We start from the raw sequence: 19924 nt of genomic DNA, 5'->3' as shown, positions 1-19924 counted from the left end.
CATGCACTTTCAGGTGGTGCCGAGGTGGAGCGGTGTGCTTTTGCTGTGACGGCGTCGTCGACTCGCCGCGACATGGTGCAGTGGTGTCTCGGGACAGATGCAGTGTGATGGACTCGCGCAGGATGGTGGAATCGTTTGGCGCCGTGGCGGCATCGATGGCAGGCCTGGCATGGTCAATGTGATAATCTCTCTTGAAGATGGAGTCGAGGAAGACGGCGGTAGCAACTTCTATGGCGTGTGCGTTGGCGTATGCTGAGAGAGTCTGCTTGACAGGATGTGCTTCTCATCTGCTATTGAGTGGCCTGGGAAGGCATTTGGTTTTTGGTTGATGTGAGTTGGTGAATTGTCACCCCCTTCATCCATCTGTAGGTTTAGCGAGGTGATTTCGAGTTTGATCTTTTGTATTGCTCTTGTAAGTTGTTGTGAATAATCTAATAAAAAAAAGCCCCTGGGGTGATATTTCCCCTATTTCGAAAAAAATAGCCATCTTGAGAGGGCTATTGGAGCCGTGACTGGATGTTCTAAATGGTAATTATGCGAATATGTTTAGAAAGAGCATTTATTTTTAATACTAGGTGATATATGCTACTGGATTTTCCAAAACAAAAGTGAGTACGAGAATCATATGCTGGTGTGGGTGTGCAGGATCATGATGATGGAGCTAGCTTTAGCAGTCAGCTAAAATAATCTAGTGCGGATGAACGAACATAGTTAACGAAACCAACGCTAGATCTGAGGCTGTAAAGGGCGTAGTTTAAAATTAAAAATTGCAATCTGTAAGCTCCCACTTATTGGCGTCGCTTAACTCCAGAAACACCTAAGCTTCAGGTGAAGGTTTGGCCAAACAACTGTCCGTAGCATAGTTTTTAGCCAAAAAAATGGGAATAAAAGTACATGTAGAAGTACGTACAAACTTTACAGTACAAGAAGAAAACATATTAGCAAGCCGCCAGGTCCAGAATAAAATAAAATCAACTTGCCGGAAGGACTCAACAAGGATGACCAATTTACAAAATTTCAGGCTCTAAGGATTGTACAAAGGTGGGGCGGAGCTGGTGTACAACCACTGGGTCAGGTGAACCCAATGGAAATGCCAAGATCTTCACTAATCTAGTCTTTGTATTTGTTAATTTAGTGAAAGATTACACATAATAGATGAAGCTGGTTTCTTCGTCTAGATTCGCAACTGACTACCTCAGGAACGATTATTGTCAGCATGGAGGAAAGATAGTAATAAAACTAACTCTTCACAAAGAGTACAACCATACGTAGAAGCGAAGCTATGTAATCAACCTCGGTACCGTGTAATGATGATTGTTTTATTACTAAATGGATTAGGTGTACTCTACATGATATTAGAAGGTTGCAAAACGTTTTTGGGAACCTTACTCTTGTTATAAACACCCCCAAACATTTTGTTTGCGTAGAATGACTGGAATGTCAAACATAACAACATGTATGTATTTTCCATGAACTGTTAAGGAATTTGAGATGGCCTGGGAAATGTTTCCTCCAAGACACAGTAAATTCAGTAGTACATTAGCAGTCCGTGAGAGGATCTACAGGTGTTATATCTGAGGTACATATGTATTGCCATCTCAAATTCCTTAACATCATTTTGGACGGTCGTAACTCATGAGCTCTTTTCAGTTGTAGACTAGCAGTTAACTATTCAATTGGGGAAAGAATGGGTTTCAAGAGGGAGCACAAAAGTAGGAAGATAAGAAAGCTAGCAGATCCAAATTGGAGCCAATCAATTGCACGAACTTTATGCTTGAACAGTCTGCAGCAAAAAATAAATGAAATGCCGTGCTCAGGTCCATACTCCCATAATTGCATGCTTTTCATCCTTAGTGCACTAATGTAATAAGGATGCTTTATATCCAGCAAAACTTTAAAAACGATGCAAAGGATGTTGGCTCAACCTAAATAAGATTCTTCTCTTTTCGCCCAATGACCATAGTGGATTATTGTGTCAGTCATAATCTTACAGATAATCTGTTAGTAGTGTCAAAAGCAGAGTAAAAGAGCGACCTATATGTAAGGTCCACCAAAATGCAGGGTAAAAGGGGAAATTTAACAGAAGACCGAATTTGGACCCTTTTTGAAAGGGAAATTCCAGCTTTGGCTATGACCCACTGCAGTGCAGTGTCAAGATAATTGGGAGAATATATTATGGACGAAAAGGAAAAGTGCTCATGTGAGCTTTAAGGAGGGATAGCTTAGCAATTTTCTTCTTGCTCGGCCCAGCCCACAGCCCACAGCCCAAGCATGAATGAGAAAACTTGGCGTCATTTTGGTGAGGCACAACTGTGTATATTATTTCTTACAAAGCACGTCCTTAGTCTGACTGCGGTTAATATGATGCTTATGTGGATCTACATGTATATCTGAGCATAACGATCAGTTGTTTATGATTGGTCTGGTACTACAGTTTCAACAGCAGCTGCTAACTCAGCATTTGAGTTTCCTAGGGAATTCCATGTTGAGCTAGGCCCATCCCATCACGCTCACAGTGTGCAGTGAGTCAGCCTAAGGTTTGAAGAACAGGGCCCATGCAACCCCAACTAAAATTTGGTCAACATAACGTATTGTGACAAATTCAAGAATCAGATATTTGAATCCCATCAATCCCGAGGATGTTGATAAGTAGTACTAACCAGCTGATTAACACCGGCTACTGAAATTTGGACGTGAAACTCTATAGAATTGCAAATAATATATGTGGTCACTGAAACTCGACAGTGAATCTGAAAATATACGTGAAGTTTGAAAATCTAATTTACTGCATCAGTGAGAAACATGCGTAGTGAACTTACAACAATGGCAAACCAAAAAGGCTTCTTCATTGGAGAGCCGACTCCCAAACCAACAAACAAGGACCGCCATAACAATTACCTAGGAATTGCTGTCTGCCTAGGCCTCTTCAGTCTGATCTGAAAATGATATAACACAAACTTCTTAAGAAACTAAAAATTAATAGAAGTACTAGTAGAGCCAGCCAGACGCAATTAAAATAATATCAAAACGGTGTACGAAATAACACCGAATTACTTATCTACTGTAACCCCTGCTCTTGAGAAAATATTTGTCATAACCAGATTTAGCTCTTATTTTACTGCATCCAGCATATTTAATACTAGCTGCTTCGTTAAATTAATTCCAAATTGTTTTTATTTTCTTTTGAGGTACTATGGCAGGAGCCCTGCCTACCTTTTTGTTTAGAAGGAATTGCATTTTTAAAAGTTTGTTATGTTAGAAGACCAAAACTTCATTCGTCGCCGCCTGCTGGCTACTCTTATCTGCTCAAGCTAGACATCCTCCATTGGAAAGCTAGATAATTCACCAAATTCTAACACTAAAGTACAACTGAACATGTATTCAGGAGAATGTGCCGCTACAACAAATGCATCAGGATTCCTGGAATTATACTTCCATGTAATTCATCGATAGCACAGTTTCATCCCCTTTTTTACTGTTTGTCAGTTCAATGCTTGAACTTTAAATCCATCTTTGGCGTAAAAGATTAAATTTGCTATGCGAGGTCATCCTCAGTTGTAAATTGTTCAGCTGCTTCATTAAGTTTTGCAGTCTCATTGCAAGCCTAACTGGAGGGGGCAGCGGACAACTGATAACATTGTAATGCTGGCATTTCAGTGAACACATTATAGTATAAGCTTTCGGATTTCATTCACCTTTTACGCCACAAATAACAATTTAGTGCAAACGCAATACACCGCACAGGCTATCTGAAGCAAGAGCAGGCAATTCAATTCACATCATTAGATAATTTGAAAGCCCCAATTGTGGTATTCTTGAGAGTTTATTAGTCACTAAAAAGCAGCTATTCATTCCTGACTAATGTACACCTAACGGATTTTGGCTTTGAATTACTAGCTCATTTTCACGCATGCTAGCACAAAAAAAAATCAAGCAGCACACTCCAATCCGTAGTGCAAAATGTTGATGCATAGCTAGCTATATGTACCTTGGGCAACCTCCTCTGTGATTCCTTCTCCCTCTTGCTCCTCGACCGCTTCCTCTTCACCGTCATCCTCGCCATCGGTATCGCCCTCATATTCATCAAACACCGTGGTACCGTACCTGGAGTTGAGGTAGTCAATGGCGGAGGGGGTGAAGAAGTGCTTGCGGGCGTCGAGGATGTCGTAAAGGTTGAGCGTCCTGGGGGTGAGCATCTTGAGGGTGCCGATGTTCCTGCCGCTAAGGCGCACATTGTTATCAAGCTCCGTGGAGAGGAACATGGCCTTCTCCTTGGGGTCGAGCCCCCAGCGCTGCAGCGCGGCCACGAAGTCCCTGGTCCGCGGGCCCGTGGCGAACTCGTCGTCGAACTCCTGCACGACGAAGGAGTCGTTGGCGACGGCGGCGCTGGCGAGCGCGGTGGAGATGGCGAGGCGCTTCTCCTTGCGGTTGATCTTGATGGACCAGTCCCGGGGCTTGGGCCCGAAGATGACGCCGCCGCCGGGGCGGAGCGGGGTGCGCGTGGACCCGCGCCGCGCCTTCCCGGTCTTCTTCTGGCCGTACGGCTTCCGCCCGCCGCCCCTGACCTCCCCGCGGGTGAGCGTGGAGGCCGTGCCCCGGCGCGCGTTCTGGCGGTCGGTGATGAGGCCGCGGTGCACGACGGCGCGCGCGGTGGCGGGCGACGCCGACTTGATGTCGAGCGAGACCTCGCCGACCTTCTCGCCGGTGAAGGAGATCACTGGGAGGGTGGTGGCCTCGGCGCGCAGCGCGCGGAGGATGGAGGCGGACGGCCTGCCCCTGCCGGCGGCGGCGGAGGCGTGCGGGGAGGAGGAGGCGGGGAGGAAGGAGAGCGAGGAGGAGGCGAGGAAGGAGGAGGAAGAGGCGGAGAGCGAGAGGAGGAGCGACGAGGCCATGGAGGAGACCGGCATTGCGGCGGCGGCGGCTCTAGTGCGCTCGGTGAGCTGCGCTGCGCTGCGCTGGGGGGCGGACGGAGAAGGGGGAGATGGCTCTGCCCGCTGCAGCTGCCGCTTCTATCCCTTTATCCACACCCGTTTGGCCACACGCACGACGGCACGAGTGCATAAGGCCCTGTTTGTTTAAGCTTCTACTTCTGCTTTTGAAGCTTTTGGGATGCAAAAGCGGACAGGTCAAACAAACAGCAAGAATTACAAAAGCACTTCTCCGAAGCGCGGCGACGAAATACACTACGAACGCCGAAGCTGGTCAGGACCTGCTTCCCGAGCTTTCTCCGCTTCCCGAATGGTAAATGACCCGATTGTCCCCAACACTTCAAAATATTTATGCAAGAACTGCCATCCCATATAAGTGCGGCCTGCCCTCGCAAAGCCAACCCGGCCCGACACCCCGTGCTCATTTCCCCCCTCCTCCCGTCCCGTTTCCATGGCAGCTAGGGTTAGGTTTCCCCTTCTCGGCCGCCGCCGCCGTTCATGGCCACCAGCAACCGCCGCCGCCGTCCCAGCACTCGTCCTCCTCTCCATTCTCGTCCTTCTGAAGCTCGCCGCCGTCCCCGACCGTCGTCGTCGCCAACAACAGCCGCCACCGTCCCAGCACTCCTCCCCCTCTCCATTCCCGTCCTCCTGCAGCTCGCCGCCGTCGCTGTTCACGGCCTACATGGCCGCCAGCAACCGCCACCGTCCCAGCACTCCTCCTCTCCATTCCCGTCCTCCCGGTCTGGTCGCCGTCGGCTGCCCGCTGGATCGAGCCCATCTCCGGCAGGAGGACCTCGTCCTCGTCCTCACCGCTGTTCACAAGCTCGTCCCAGTCGTCCTACCATCCAGCGGCATCGGTTATGTTCGGGCGCCCTTTTGCTATCCTGAATCTGCAAAGACAGCAAGATCTGTATGTGTATTCTTTCATCGGTTCATTCCGTGAGATATCTGGGCGGCTAGACCTGTGTGATTCCGTGAAATATCGTGGATGTGTGAGATTGCTATTTGCAAAGGCTCCAAGATCTGTATCTATAGATTCCAAACAGCTTTTATATTTGCTTGCTATTTGCATTAATTCCAAACATTTTGCACACATGGTCATGTGATTTGCGCAATAGAAGGCAAAATTCAAAATTGAAAAGCCAAGATAAACATGGACTTCCAAATGTTACGGAGTAATAAACTTATTTAAGTGATGTGAGTTGATGAACATGGACAGCCGTGATACTACTATGTTATTTTGTATGCGTAAAAAAGGGGATAAATTGGGGTAAGTTAGTTATTAGGCATGATAATCATGTAATGAAACAGACAAAACAACATTTATACAACATCTTAAGCACTTATGGGCATTCTAGACATTTCACTCCTAAAACTAACAGCAGCAGACGTAAAAAGCACTCCTGCCAAACATCAAATCTCTGCTTCCAACAGCTGCTTTCTACAGCTGCTTTTCCACAGCCCACCAGCTACAGCTGCTTTTCCAAAGCTGCAGCCCAAACAAACAGACCCTAAAACTGTCTAGGTCCGTCGCGCACTGCCTCGGTCTACTTGGCCGCGCCAAGTCAGTACACTAGTCAATACTCGATGCTTACTCACCAGTCCTCGGTCACATTTAGGATTAATGTTTTAAATAAATAATGTTTAATAAAAATAACTGGAACATAGGAGTATTATTTTGGAGCTAAAGTCGTAGCTTCCATTGTTTATATACAGGGTTTTGATAAGTTTCAGCTCCCAGGTCAAGGTAAAGATGAACACCCCAAAAAGATCCAATCAAATCCCATTTGTAATTTTAACAGGTTGCTAGTTTCCAGCTACCGTCCCTAAAATACCAGCATCACAGCAAGTATATAGTTTCAAATGTCGATGGGTATTTTTGCATAGTTCGCCGTATGGTTGGATAAGTTGAAGCAACTGCCGATTTTCAGACAAACAAGCCATCCGTTCACAAAACATAGTACAAGCTAAAACAGCCCAAGAAATCTGAGTACAGTAGATACTAGCACTTCATATTACCATCTTATTTTGAATGTTCAACATTCCTAAATACATTTTACATTAATAACTTAATACCCTATCCAATACTGTATACAGTTTCCGGTCCCTACAAGAATCATAGTTTTCACTGTATAATGTCGAGTTCATACCTCCCCATAATTCACTAGATCCTACAGTTTGTAACTTGATAGCTCCTAACAGAGGTGAGCTCTTTTTGCTGACCCCGTTCACCGTTTGTTTATGATATATAACCAGCAACTAATACATCTGCAAAGACCTAGATCACCTTCACGGCTTTGACGGCAACTTCTTAACCAGACTAGTGTCACCTGTGACCAATAATCGAGCACCCTTCACCAGCTCCTCCTTGATCATGAAAAGGAGAGCGGAAGCAAAAACACTTTGAACAATTTTTGTGCCCATTCCTTTGTACATCCCAGAAAGGCCTTCATAATGCATCATTTTTGTGATTGCGTCAAATGTGCCTGAAAAGCGAAGACACGGTGCAATCAACATTTGATAGGAAAGCCAGTAAAAGCATGAAATAGTAACTGAAAGAGAAGTAAAGACTTGATAGCAGGAGGATCTGAAGCAATTGTACTGACTCAACATTTTAAAAAGGAATGATGGCTGGTCATGTACCTTTGTAGCGATGCTTCTTGTCATCGTCGATCATATGCTTTGCTTGAAGTCTTGCCTGCAGCATAAACACGGTTCAGTTTTATGTGCACAAATATTCAGCGGATTAGCTGCAGTTATATTGGGTGCACCAAATAATTACCTTCACAACTAGAAGTGGATATGTAACAAGAGTTGCGCCCAGTTTTGCAACAGCTCCAAGAAGAAAAATCTGAACATGTGTTTTTACAAAGGAGGTTAGCTGTTGGGAATTCCCATAACATTGCTAACTAACAAAGAGATACTAGTGTTTGGGAACCACATCAAAATTCCAAAGTGCTTTCAGTGAATCATGTCCTAATTTTCCAGACTGAATATACGTCATACATAAACAAGCTTTCGAGTATTCGTAAGTATAAGAACCAAGCGCTGGCTTGGTGGCTCCACCCGTTTTGAATCGCATGTGAAGCCTACGGACTAGGGCTGATGCGTTATTAACGTGAAAAATCATTGGAGAGGTTTCATTTAACTAAAAACGTATAGCCAAGGGAGATCCTTCCCCCGTTGGTCAACGTTTTAGTATTCATAAGTATAGGTTCAGGGCCTTCAGGCCCCAGCATAAGAAAGTTGATGTGATGCAGTGCACACACTAATAATATGTACTATTCACCAGAAAAGCTAAAGCTTACTTCAAGAGCAGTTAGTCCCTGAGCCCCCTTCAAATTAGTGGCCCGTTTATTCTTCAGCTTCTTCAGAAGAGCCTCGTACAACATGAACTGGATTGCGGGGTTGCTGACCTAGTAAGTAGTAACAGGTGAAACATCGTGAACAACCCTCGTAAAATCATTGAGCAAAATAGAAGATTTGGAAAAAACGACTTACCATAATAAGAGCAGGAATAACCCCTTTCCAGAAGCCCAACACTCCAGCTTCCTTGTAAAGATCCTGAATCTGTAGCCAGACCAAGTAAATCAACCATACTCCAAACTAAAGCAGAATTGTAGCAGTTCAAACGGCTTTATATTAAGATCGAGTATGAAATAGCAGCCTTAGATAAATACAGAAAATAACTACAGCAAAAAAGCACAAATTTGTTATTTTCCCTCATAAAGTTAATACTGCTCGCCCCGTTCTTATAGTACACTATTTCTTGGTCTCTAATGGGGATTGTAGACCACAAGATGATTCCCAGGTCCTTCCATCATGGGCCTATGCGAACTTAGACCTTGTTTACAATTCAATTGTTTCTCATATTTACTGTATGATAGTAGTCTATTCTGTAGCTGCGGTAAAGGTTTTTAAATGAAAAAAGGTGAAACATATATACACCCAAGGCCAGCGAGGTTTGCATTTCACTAGCTTGATAAAGAGGCAAAAGTAAAATGTACCAATATTTTAGCTCAGAGAAATTACATTCCTTATATGTCAATCATGTTTCGGAATTAATAAGATTCAAAGAGTCAGCTCAAGCCAAGTGGTTTTTATTGAAAAGCACAAACCATATATATTTTTGTTGTATGATACTTGCAGCAACACAGTAATGATGTGAAGAATATATCATGTAAGCCTCTATCCATAAAAGGATGTCTTAGATTTGTCTAAATTTGGATGTATCATTTGTTTAGCCAGTGAATCATGACACCCTTTGGATCTAAGAACCCTAGACTTAACTAAATTTACAGCATTACCAATTCAAAACAGCTGGGCAAACAAGGGGGGAATTTATTAGTTTCAGATCTTAGTGATTATGAGGATACATGTGTTCCATTCCTAAACAACGTTATACGGTTTTGGGCTGATGTCAGAAGTTGTGAAATAGCTAAATAAAATGGCACACTGCTGAGTTAGAACAAAAGAAACTTGGCTGTATATGAACTATTGGTAACAAGATAAACATTCATATACACATAAAACTGCAAACAGATATATTCAAGATGCAAAATGATAATAGCAAGCTTAAAAGTGAAGTACAGCAACTTTTTCCCACACAGGTAAGAAAGGATGTTAATCTGGCATGTGGTAATCAACGAAATGTAATTGCACGGATAGATTATCTTATTCTACAGGGAAAATGATCGGAGATACATACAACGTTGATAGTTTTATGAGGGATGTTTTCCACTGGGGCACTTTGTAGAGCCTTGTCAAGAGCAGAAGTCAAACCCTCGGGGCTTTGCTGTTTGTTTGCCTTTCTGTGAGTCTGCAGGAAATAATAAATTATACTCCAGGATGCGTTAGCAAATGATTTCCACTAAAAGCTGTTGACTGGGAGACACCGTTCCCAGAAAGTTGCATTTGCTTACTTGCATCCGCGTAACAATAACCCAGATTGGGTTTGTGAGAAGTACATTGACGCATCTGCAAATTGAGAATCAACAGCATCGTCAACATAAGCCGTAACCTTTTGCAGCTTACAACAAATTATGCACAGGAAAAGCAATGCAATTAGAAGAAGTCAACGACAAATGCACACATGAAAGTAGAACTGTTACCCAGAAAGTGCAGCGACAGTGAGAGACTGAAGCATCCCGACGGATCCATCGCCAATTCCTCTGATGGACCGCTGGAGGGATGCCGCCTCCGCCCTGCTCCGGAATATTTGGTAGAAGTAGTAGTAGACACCCTGATAGCACGGCAGTTTCAATCTCAGTAGCGTGTAAATCATGTCAAAACCAAGGCGGGCGGGCGGGAGGTTGGCGGATCGACCGACCTGGGAGGCGGCGGTGCCGACGAGGGAGGGCGCCAGGCCGCCGTACAGGCGCTCCCACCCCTCGTTCTTCACCACCTGCTAGAGCAGAATCGGGGATCACGGCAGCGTTAGACTCGGATCAGGCTAAATTACTCGTCAGTTGGGGTGAATAGGAGAAGGGGGTTAGGGGGAGGAGGAGGACCAGGCACATCTGGCGGACGGCGCCGTCCTTGAACGCCGGCTTGGAGGGGTCGCGCTCCGTCTGCTGCCGCGCGTTCACCTGAAACCCTCCCCGTTCAGCACGCGGAAGCAGCAACAACAGGAGGCAAGCACGCGAGCAATCCACGAGCACGGGGAGAGAGGAGGCGAGACGTACGGTCTGCAGGGGGTAGGTGAGGAGCTGGGCGACGATCCCGCCGCCGGCGCCGGCGAGGCCGTTGATCAGCGCGTCCGACATCTCCGCGGCGCCTGCTTACCTCCCTCCGGGCCGCCTCGCCACCTCGGGATCGCCGCCGCGGCGTCGTAGGCTGCCGGAAAACTTACGGCAGCCGCTGTTGCTTGGCCGGCCTCCTCGGGTTGGTTGCCGTGGGGGAGACGGAGGCGTGGTCTCCTTCGGTCCCGTGCTGGCCCTGCTTCCCCTTCCTTCAAGTTCAGACTACTGCTTACTGTACTGCTCGTGTCCTCCAACCACCATTTTTAAAGACAGTTTGTTAGTTAGAATATTATTCAGTACACGTTTTTAAAAATATCCTCTAAAAAATACACGTTTTTTAATTGGAAAAATGCATACTCGAATAAATTACTCGCGAATTCTCCAACCAATACCATATCAGGTCAACCACCCCTCCTTCAGCAAGGTTTGGTTATTCAGGTTTCAGTTTTGGGTTTTGGTTTTCAAATTAGATCCGTTTGAGTTGATCGAGAGTGACGTGCAGCTTTGCAGGATATCTCACACCTTGGCGTGTTGCGAGGAAAGCGCAGTCGGTACATTTCGTAGGAGAAGACTGGACAGGGACGTACTGGTGTTTTTTTTTTTTGAGAGCAACCACATATATTTCATTAATCGAACACCAAATTACATGAAGCAACACATGTGGAAACTAAAAGACAAACCGGAATAAAATGATTATCCTGAATTTGCAGATAAAAACCTAAAAGATCGAGAAATACAAAACGATCTCTAGGATTTCCTGCAACCACCGTTGCCAGCGGCCACCGTCCAATTCCAACGCCGCCAAGACGAACGCAAGAAGAGACGCCGAACCTCCACCATTGCAAGATCCAAAAAAGCACCATCGCTAACGAGGCTTTGTGAGTCGATGAACAGGCCTGCTGCAAGCAGCGAGGCACATGTCGCCGTGGCACGTCGACCGGGGACGTCCCCGTGCTTGTCTTGGACCAAGGTACGCCGCCTCCCATCGACGAAGTCGGAGAAGAACGACATAACCACCACCTCCGGACCATCATCTTCGCTCCAGAAGAACCACCTCGCCCCGGCCCCCAGCGCCGTCGTGGACAACGACAAACGCCAGTGACACGTCGAGAAACGGATCTCGCCGGATCCGAAGAACGGCGAGAAGACCAAGCCGCCGACCTGAAAGATCGACAAGCACACGTTGCCAACAACTCCGAGACGCCGCCGTGAAGGTCGCCGCCGGTGTGGGAATGGAGTTGTGGCAGATTTATTTGCCCGGACGCCGCTCCCACCACCCCAACGACGCACCATAGGAGACAAAAACCAACCCTAACTACTAGGCCAGAACGGAGGAACGAGGTTCCCCTCCCTCATGCCGCCGCCAAAGCGGCAAGCGGAGGGAGAGGAAACCAGGCCCAGCGCCCTGGCCGGAGATTGGGAAGATTGGATCGCCCTCCGCCGCCGCCTCTCACGAGCGGAGAGGAAAAACGGTTCGTGCTTGTCCGATTCGTTTTCGACGTACTGGTGTTTAGTTTACCACGCCGACGGCTCAAAGATGTTTCATCTGTGTTACTCGTGAAGACCGGAATATGCCGTTGAGTTCTTCCGGTCGCCCTGGATCCATCGGTAGTTCCGTCCTTCGTCTCTTCTTCTTTGGTGGGTGGACTTTCAACGCAGTATTCCAAAAAATATTACTAGTAGAGTACATTCTAAAATATGTAATCCTACATGTCGAAACTGAGACCTAGTATATGCAAAGAATGCGCCGCCATGATTGGGCCGCGTTCGACCAATTGCCCGACGAGAGGTCGGCTCCTGATGTTGCAGTCCATGGGACATGCCATCACCGGTGGAGGACATGGTGGTGGAGCCCGAGGCGACGGTGGTCAAGGCCCGGGGCGTCGCGACGATCACGGGTGCAACACCCTCACTAGACCTGCTGCAGCGGGAGGTGCCAGAGGTGCTAGTGTCGGCACGTGACAAGCGCACGAAGACGGTGGATGTGGATGTAGGAAAGGGCAAGACTGCGCCATCCGTGGTGCGCAAGAGCTCGAGGCACAAGGGGTTGGCGGCGAACATTCCGACGCTGGAAAAGGCTCAACATCGCGCGGCGGAGAGGAACCTAGAAACAATCATGGAGGATTCTGGTCATACGGAGAGACAGAGTCTACTGGATTTGTGCGGTTCAGGAGCTCGGGTATGTGGTGCCTGGCTAGTGTGACCCGCCATGGCACACGACATGGCACTGGACGTACATACATGTGCCAAGAGGGGAAGTTCCTGGCTTGGGGCCGATCTACGAGGGCGTAGATCTTCTAAGGGGAGATAAGTATGATATCTTGTACCATGGCTTACTAGGATTAATAAAATATTCATACCAACAGGTTGCATCTTCATTTTCTGAAGCTCATTCGCGAAGAACCCCAAGGTTAAGAGGGGAAGTTCCTCGCTTGGGACTGATCGATGAGGGCGTCGATCTTCTACAAGGGGATGGGTGTGATATCCTGAAACAGAACTTAATAGGATTGATAGCATGCTCATACCAACAAGTTGTAACTTCTTTTTTTGGAAAGCTCACGCAAAGAACCTCAAGGTCAAGCGTGTTTAATCTGGAGCGATTTGAGGATGGGTGACCAATCAGGAAGTTCATCTAAGATGCACACAGGTGAGCACAAAGTGCGTAGAAAAGTGATGTGTTGATTTGTGGGGCCGCCACTCTCCATTCTTCCTTGTTGGTGTGTCGCCGTTCCCTCTCCCTTCTATGCTTCTCGTAATAATCGGGGGTAGTACACTGCTATGGTAGTGGCGGTCAGGCACATCAGGTTGTCCAGTATTTAACGAGGGGATTTTCGCAAAATTAATGCGGAGCGATTGAGGTAAGACACAACCGGACTAACATATGGGTCTTGCGCATGACACGTTAGCCGATACATCGCTCTACACACGGCGGTGACCACACTCGAGCAGCTAAAACAAGTTCAAACACTATAATGGCGTACTCCCTCCGTCCACAAATAAGTGTACATGCGGGTTTTCCAAGATAAATTATGAAGTGGGGGGAAAAGTACATTGGAAACATGCATCTCTCCTCTTTAATTCTTTCACCTCCAATGAGTTGAGTGCATGTAGAAAACAAGAAGAATATGTGATTAATATTATTGGATTTGATTTTTGTGCGATGAGAACGAAGCAATTAAAGTGCATTGAAAAGATATGAGTACACTTTTTTTGTGTATAAAATTTAGAGTTAGATGTACACTTATTTGACGATGAAGGGGGTATAATCAGTGTATGATGACCCAACCAATCGAACCGCGCCGGTATGTTAGGTTACCCGCCATGCAATTTAGTACGAGTACTTATTTTTTTGTTTATCCAGGTTCAATACTTTAAATGTAAATTACACCGTGCGATAAACGCGTCTTCGTGTGTGTTCGTGTACGTTTTCCTTCTTGCTAGAAAAGAAGTAAACTGGACCTAGTGGGTGACGTCATATCACAGAAAGTTTGCGCATAGTTGATCCGCGCAGGTAGAAACCCCAATTGCAAGAGAACCAACCTGTGATTGGATGGTTATTGTCAAAAAAAAAAACCTGTGATTGGATGGTTAGAAGGGTAGTGGCACCCCCAGCCCACCAGAGTTCAAATCCTAGATTTGACACTTTGGTGTCTCATAAAGGTGGAATATTCTTTAGTGGGAGGCGACGTTCCCGTCGACAGCGAGGCGCCTGTGGTGACTTTGTCAATCTCAAGACCCGCCGGATCAGTTTTTCAACCCAGTCTCTTGGAGGTGCTCATAGAGGTAGGGTGTGCGTGTGTGCGTTTATAGGGGTGTGCGCGCGCGCGTATGTATGAGCGTCTTTGATTGTACTGTGTTCGGAAAAAAAAAAAAACCAATTGCAAAAGAAAAGGGAAATCCTCAAGAGAAAGGAAATAAGGCATCGGTGTCCCGATTAGGGGAATCCCCCTTCAGTTTGGCTTCCAATCCCATCGACTCATCGCGGCGTCGGCGGCGCAAAATCCGTGTGCTAGTTTAGCGCGGCACCGAGGGAAGGAAAGCAATCCGCTGCCGTCCCGTCTGTATCTGCGGCGATAAAGTACCAAACCCCCGCCGCCACTTCAGTTCGCGGCATCATGGAGTCTTCGTTAGCCAGATCAGAAGCAAATCCGGACGAGGAAGGACCAGGCTCGGCGGAAAGCAGCGGCGGCGGCAGCAAGGTGTACCACGAAAGGCAGAGGATGCAGTTCTGTCTCCTCCACGCCCTCAACAACCTTATGCAGGTGACCCTCCTCCTCTCTCGCTGGTTGCTACTGCACCATCGCTTCATGCTCTCAACTATGTTTTTGTTATGATTGCAGTAACTTCAGTTGAGAACTTTGCGTAATCTTAGGTTTCCAGTTGAGTCCGTAGAGTAAATCGGGTGTATCTTGCTTTCTTGTTCCCTTTATTTTTCCTGTCAAGTAGCATCGGCACAGCACCCACATATGGGAAGTAGGAAGGACCTAATTAAGCGTTCGAGTTACTCACTCGGTAGGAATTGTTGGATTAGTTGAGAGTTGTGCTCTGCTCCCTCCTTACTGAAGATGGTGGGCACGTTTTTCATGAGATCAAATCCACCTTTTAGTGAGAAGGTGGAAAGTGGAAACCATAATCCTTCTCATCAGAAAGAGACGCAAGTCACTTTGTCAATTCTTGGCCCATCCGGTGGGGACTGCTCGCCATTAGCTCATATCAATGCGTTTAAGGGTATCGCCCATCTGTCTTGCACGCTCATGCTCAACCATATGTAATAGAGACTTGCTAGGTGTGTGATCATGTGACTTGCTTGATGCTGTTTTCAATTGCCACCTAGGTGAGTTTTGGGAAACTACACGGCATAGTTTCTAAGAAGAAAAATACACCCTCACCAGACACAATCCTCTCACCGAACAGAATAATCGCTCCCTGCCTCACTCTCATCTCGCCAGCTGAGCCACATTCGCACAACCTCTCCCATCAGCACAAGCCGGCGGACAGTTGAATCTCCTCCTGTGTTGCAGAACACCTCACGCCATGCCCCAGTTCGTCGACCATGTCGCTATCAAACCCGGGTCACGTCCCAATCTGCCAGAACATCGCCACCAAGCTCGCACCACTCTAACTCGGGCTTCTGGTTCCGGACCAGAGAGGCAGAAAAGCCAACCACTCTCGAATCTGGACTGTCATGTAGCTGGCAGGTTTGGATCTAGGTGGGGCGACCTTGTGGAGAGTGACTGGAGGGCGTTAATGTGCCATCGTACATCCGCTCTTGGCGCTGTAGCGGTAGGGAGTTTGCACCGTCAACAATGTATGGAGAGAGCGTGAATCGTCCTCTCAGCTACCTATAGGTGCCTTGCGTGATCGCAGATCCTGCCTTGTTAACCTGGATTATATGAAAGTTTGATCTCAGAGGGAAAAGGTGGTCTCCAATTTTAGCTACACCACAGCACACAAGTACTTAAGTCTCTAGTAGGGGCGTTTAGGAATCTGTATGGAGCGAGGGGTCCTTTTTTCTTTTCTTAAGAGTGTGTTCAGGATCCCATATCGTGTTTTTTCGCTATTTTTAAGTTTGAGTTTCCGCTCGTCGTTTTTGAAGAATAGATATGCACGTGATTTTCTGTGATAATGACATGTTGTGGAATGACCCAATTTTTTGCGCAAGCGGGTCATTCCCTGTCAATACATGCGAACGAGAGAATACACAGGAGCATATAAACAAGACAATGCTAAGTTATTTTAGTATTAAGATAAGGATGATTGAATCTATGCTCTCGTCGCTCGAATAACAATTGGATAACTAAAACTAACAGTTGATATAATTGAGCTTGTTAGCTAAACTAGAAAATAATAATACGTAACCTCTTCAGACCGGCTCCCACCCCTAGCATCGTCATCTTAGTTCAATTCGTTATTCCTAGCTTGGACAACAACATTGACGTAGGCGCTTATATTGTGTAAGGTCTGGCAAGGTTGGCCGGACAGAGAAACATCTACAGATAAATTAGCGTGAGTCATGACAACACATGTCCCCTCGAAATAAAAAGAATGTCAGCATATATAAATCCACATGGAGAACTTATGCCAAATTGTCTGGACCTGAAGACTTGTGTTCACCACAACCTCACTCCTTAGTTGAACAACCACTTTGACTTCACACTGTATGGACCATGGAGCTGCAAGAGACTTCTAGTTCATAGGCTTAGTTGTTAACCTCGTCCCTTATGACTAATGTTCTGGCTAGAAGATGATCTAGCTCTCGGAGCAAGGGACTCGGTTAACAACCACACCTATGAAATAGAAGGCTCTCCCGCAACAATAGCCATGGGTTTGGGGTCCCTACAGCGCCAAGTCAGAGCAGTTGTTTAACTAGGGGAAAGATTGCACGAACCGAAACCTTCCGATCGAGATACTTTAGCAGCAATGTCATGTATGGTTTTGAATATGTTGACAGTTTTTTATTTTGTGCGGGAACAATCAATGTCATGAGTCACGGTAATTTATTCATTGATGTCTGTGCGACCAACTTTGCAAGACCTAGCAAAATACACTCCTACATCAATGCTGCTTTCCTAGTTATGAATAATGCATTGACATAGGATGATGATGATAGGACCGAGAGCCAGTCTGGACAGTTTATGTATTATTATTTTTAACTTCAGCTTATAAATCTCAGTTATACCCAAAAAAATAGTTTCAGTAATCCAATTGTTATGTGAGCCACGGGAGCATATTTTCAAAAAATAAATTAATTAAAGTTATCTCGATTGTCTTGCGTATATCCTCTCGTGATTATCTCGCTTGCATGCTAGCAAATTCTTAGGGGAAATCGGATCGTTCCCTAGTTATCACTATGCTACATGTCTCTCTCTTCTGTGTTTGAGCATATCACCCATATTTTTCTCCCTAAAAAAACTACGAGCAGAAACTCAAACTGATAGAAGCAGAAAAAATCCACACTACGGTATCCTGAATGAACTTTAATAGAAAAGGACTATTCACTCGATACAGATCCTGGGTGCACCTACTAAATAATGTGCTTGTGTGCTGCGATTTTACTGTTTGTCCGCTCCTAGATATTAGGTGTTATTTCATTGCCCTTTTAGATGTTATTTCATTGCCCTGATCACCGGAACCTTACAATCACAAATATAAATGATTGGCACTTTACGTTTTCAATATATGCTACAAGCAGCATGATCTATTCTACCTTGTACATTCCTACACACCTGATCACTATGGTGCCAGCCTGCCTCTTCTCAACTCTTCAAAGCCCAAGCCTACCGAGGAATTCAGCGTGGCCTTGGGCAACGATGACGACTAGGTGAACCACAACTATCATTACCACATCATGTTAGGGCGATTGTCCTAATCTTCTACGAGATGGTAACGACAACAACATCGATGGTGCCCTTCTGACAACGAGAAGACCACTTCTCCCGATGACGACGACGATCGTGCCTCCTCTATTGTCATCTACAAGCAGAAGAAAAGGCGCAAGCGGCTGACAACCTACTGCATGCGAACGTCGTCATCGGAGTGAGGTCGTCGTCAACGGTCCACATGCACTAGGTTGTTGGCCACTTGCGCCTTGTCTTCTTTTGCTTCTCGGTGACGAGGAGGAGGCACGATCATCGTCATCATCGGGAGAGGTGATCTCCTTGTTGTTGGAAGGGGTGCCATCGCCGTGTTAGTTTCCGTTGCTGTTGTCCGGAGATACATCGTTCTGGGAGGATGAGATTAGGACGATAGCCCTATTATGGTCGTGGTGACCATAGTTTTGGTTCACCTGGTTGCCATCATCGTCCAAGACAACGAGGAATTTTTCGGTAGGCTTGGTCTTGGAGGAGATGAGAAGAGGCAGCGTCCGTGTCACGTCAATCAGGTGTGTAGTAATGTACAATGGTGTGGGTGTCGAAAAAATTGGCTGAAGTGGCAAACAATTTTGGCGCTTAAAATTTTCCATCGCTGTAGCTACCTCCTCTTAATAGTTAGTGTTACTAGGAATGTGAATAATTACTATTGACAAGGTTTTAGTAGATACAGCATATGCTACAATCAGTAAAATATATATCGTCGTAAACTAACAGTTACAAAGGTAAATGATTTTATGTTGTCTACAAGCAGCATGATCTTAGTAGGTACATCACAGTTCATTTCCATTGCTTCCACACCACCTTGTTTAATCTGGCCTTACCATGTTTTAAATGTCTCTATTGTCTTTCTGTGACTCAGGAAAAGGAATCTTTCACCCGAGCTGACTTGGATGGTATTTCTGAAAATCTTGCTCTTACCGACCCAAACAAGGACAAATGGACTCCCCTATCGTTGATTTGGAAGCCCCACCACAATGCATTAACCGGGAACTACGATGTAAATGTACTTATCGCGGCGTTAGAAGCAAGAAAGAAGAAGGTAGTCTGGCATGATCACCGGAAGGGTGCATCTTCGATAGATCTGGATGCAGAAGCGCTGGCAGGTCTTATGATCAATGTACCTGTCAGGAGGTTTAGGGGGCTCTGGTCAGGCAGGCATTGGGTGGCAATTCGAAGCGTTGATGGTGTCTGGTTTAATTTGGACAGTGATTTATCCTCAGCCAAGCAGTTTCAGGGCAAAGAAGAACTAATTGTGTTTCTGGACAGTGTCCTCAGTCAAGGCGGAGAACTCATGATTGTGCTGCAGGATGAATGATTGCACTGCTTCAAATCTCATGAGGCTATACATCAAATAGCTTCTCCATCGCAAAGTGTCATGTAGCCCATATTTCTGAATTGACAATTAGATCACAAGCGTCTGCAACACAGCAACAGTTGCTTCTCTATCTCGGTGAGAAACACGGGCAGGGCCTGTAGGAGTGCAGGTACATGGAATGTTCAGTTTGCTCTATGCATGATCCATTGACGTGTATATCTCAAATGTCAACGAGTTGTGTATAGAGGCATAGCATATACTTGGCAATTAGTGTGTTACTTGTGCATGAAAAAACTCTCTCTTCGCTGAGGACATTGTCAATCGTGTATGAGGAACCCCTCCCTTTTTCTTGAGATTGTGTATGCAGACCTTAGGAAATGAGAATCTGCTGCAGCAGTGTATGTGCCCTGTGGAACACCATTTTCTGAGCATTGATTCAGAGTATACATTTGAACTATTTGGTGCAATTTAATTTTCCTATGTTTCTCTTGCTGGTCTTAGTAGTATTTGCTAGTCTATAACTTCAATGTGTTGGAGGCTTAGAGAGCCCTTGCACTTATGAAATTG

The 19924-nt window shown here is 46.0% G+C and overlaps 3 protein-coding genes across 3 annotated transcripts; 1 reads left to right on the top strand and 2 right to left on the bottom strand.

Moving 5' to 3' along the window:
• Window positions 1-2686: 2686 nt before the first annotated feature.
• On the bottom strand, window positions 2687-4950 carry LOC124702004 (50S ribosomal protein L4, chloroplastic-like). Its single transcript, XM_047234101.1, has 2 exons — window positions 3989-4950; window positions 2687-2936 (listed from the first exon to the last, which is right to left on the bottom strand). Exons 1-2 carry the CDS (start codon window positions 4905-4907, stop codon window positions 2917-2919), a joined length of 939 nt encoding a protein of 312 aa, XP_047090057.1. The 5' UTR covers window positions 4908-4950; the 3' UTR covers window positions 2687-2916.
• A 1969-nt stretch (window positions 4951-6919) lies between these two features.
• Window positions 6920-10693, bottom strand: LOC124695245 (peroxisomal nicotinamide adenine dinucleotide carrier-like). The gene is made up of 10 exons (XM_047228115.1): window positions 10439-10693; window positions 10258-10332; window positions 10040-10170; window positions 9851-9905; window positions 9637-9747; window positions 8430-8498; window positions 8237-8344; window positions 7711-7779; window positions 7572-7626; window positions 6920-7414 (listed from the first exon to the last, which is right to left on the bottom strand). The coding sequence occupies exons 1-10, from the start codon at window positions 10691-10693 to the stop codon at window positions 7218-7220; spliced, it is 1125 nt and encodes a 374-aa protein (XP_047084071.1). The 3' UTR covers window positions 6920-7217.
• Window positions 10694-14589: 3896 nt separating this feature from the next.
• Window positions 14590-19814, top strand: LOC124697825 (josephin-like protein). Its single transcript, XM_047230361.1, has 2 exons — window positions 14590-14931; window positions 18902-19814. The coding sequence occupies exons 1-2, from the start codon at window positions 14785-14787 to the stop codon at window positions 19355-19357; spliced, it is 603 nt and encodes a 200-aa protein (XP_047086317.1). The 5' UTR covers window positions 14590-14784; the 3' UTR covers window positions 19358-19814.
• Window positions 19815-19924: the final 110 nt, after the last annotated feature.

The sequence above is a fragment of the Lolium rigidum genome, chromosome 3, assembly GCF_022539505.1.
Source record: "Lolium rigidum isolate FL_2022 chromosome 3, APGP_CSIRO_Lrig_0.1, whole genome shotgun sequence".
Classification (NCBI taxonomy): Eukaryota; Viridiplantae; Streptophyta; class Magnoliopsida; order Poales; family Poaceae; genus Lolium; species Lolium rigidum.
This window is presented reverse-complemented; position numbering and strand designations above follow the sequence as displayed.

Bases quoted from the DNA above. Each gene is read 5' to 3' on its own strand.
- LOC124702004 (XM_047234101.1), bottom strand. From the start codon at position 4,907: ATGCCGGTCTCCTCCATGGCCTCGTCGCTCCTCCTCTCGCTCTCCGCC. The intron at 2,937-3,988 runs GTACATATAGCT...TATCATTTTCAG, and splicing joins CACAGAGGAGGTTGCCCAAG to ATCAGACTGAAGAGGCCTAG.
- LOC124695245 (XM_047228115.1), bottom strand. From the start codon at position 10,693: ATGTCGGACGCGCTGATCAACGGCCTCGCCGGCGCCGGCGGCGGGATC. The intron at 8,345-8,429 runs GTAAGTCGTTTT...ACTACTTACTAG, and splicing joins TTATTCCTGCTCTTATTATG to GTCAGCAACCCCGCAATCCA. The intron at 7,780-8,236 runs GTAAGCTTTAGC...ACACATGTTCAG, and splicing joins AGGGACTAACTGCTCTTGAA to ATTTTTCTTCTTGGAGCTGT.
- LOC124697825 (XM_047230361.1), top strand. From the start codon at position 14,785: ATGGAGTCTTCGTTAGCCAGATCAGAAGCAAATCCGGACGAGGAAGGA. The intron at 14,932-18,901 runs GTGACCCTCCTC...TCTGTGACTCAG, and splicing joins CCCTCAACAACCTTATGCAG to GAAAAGGAATCTTTCACCCG.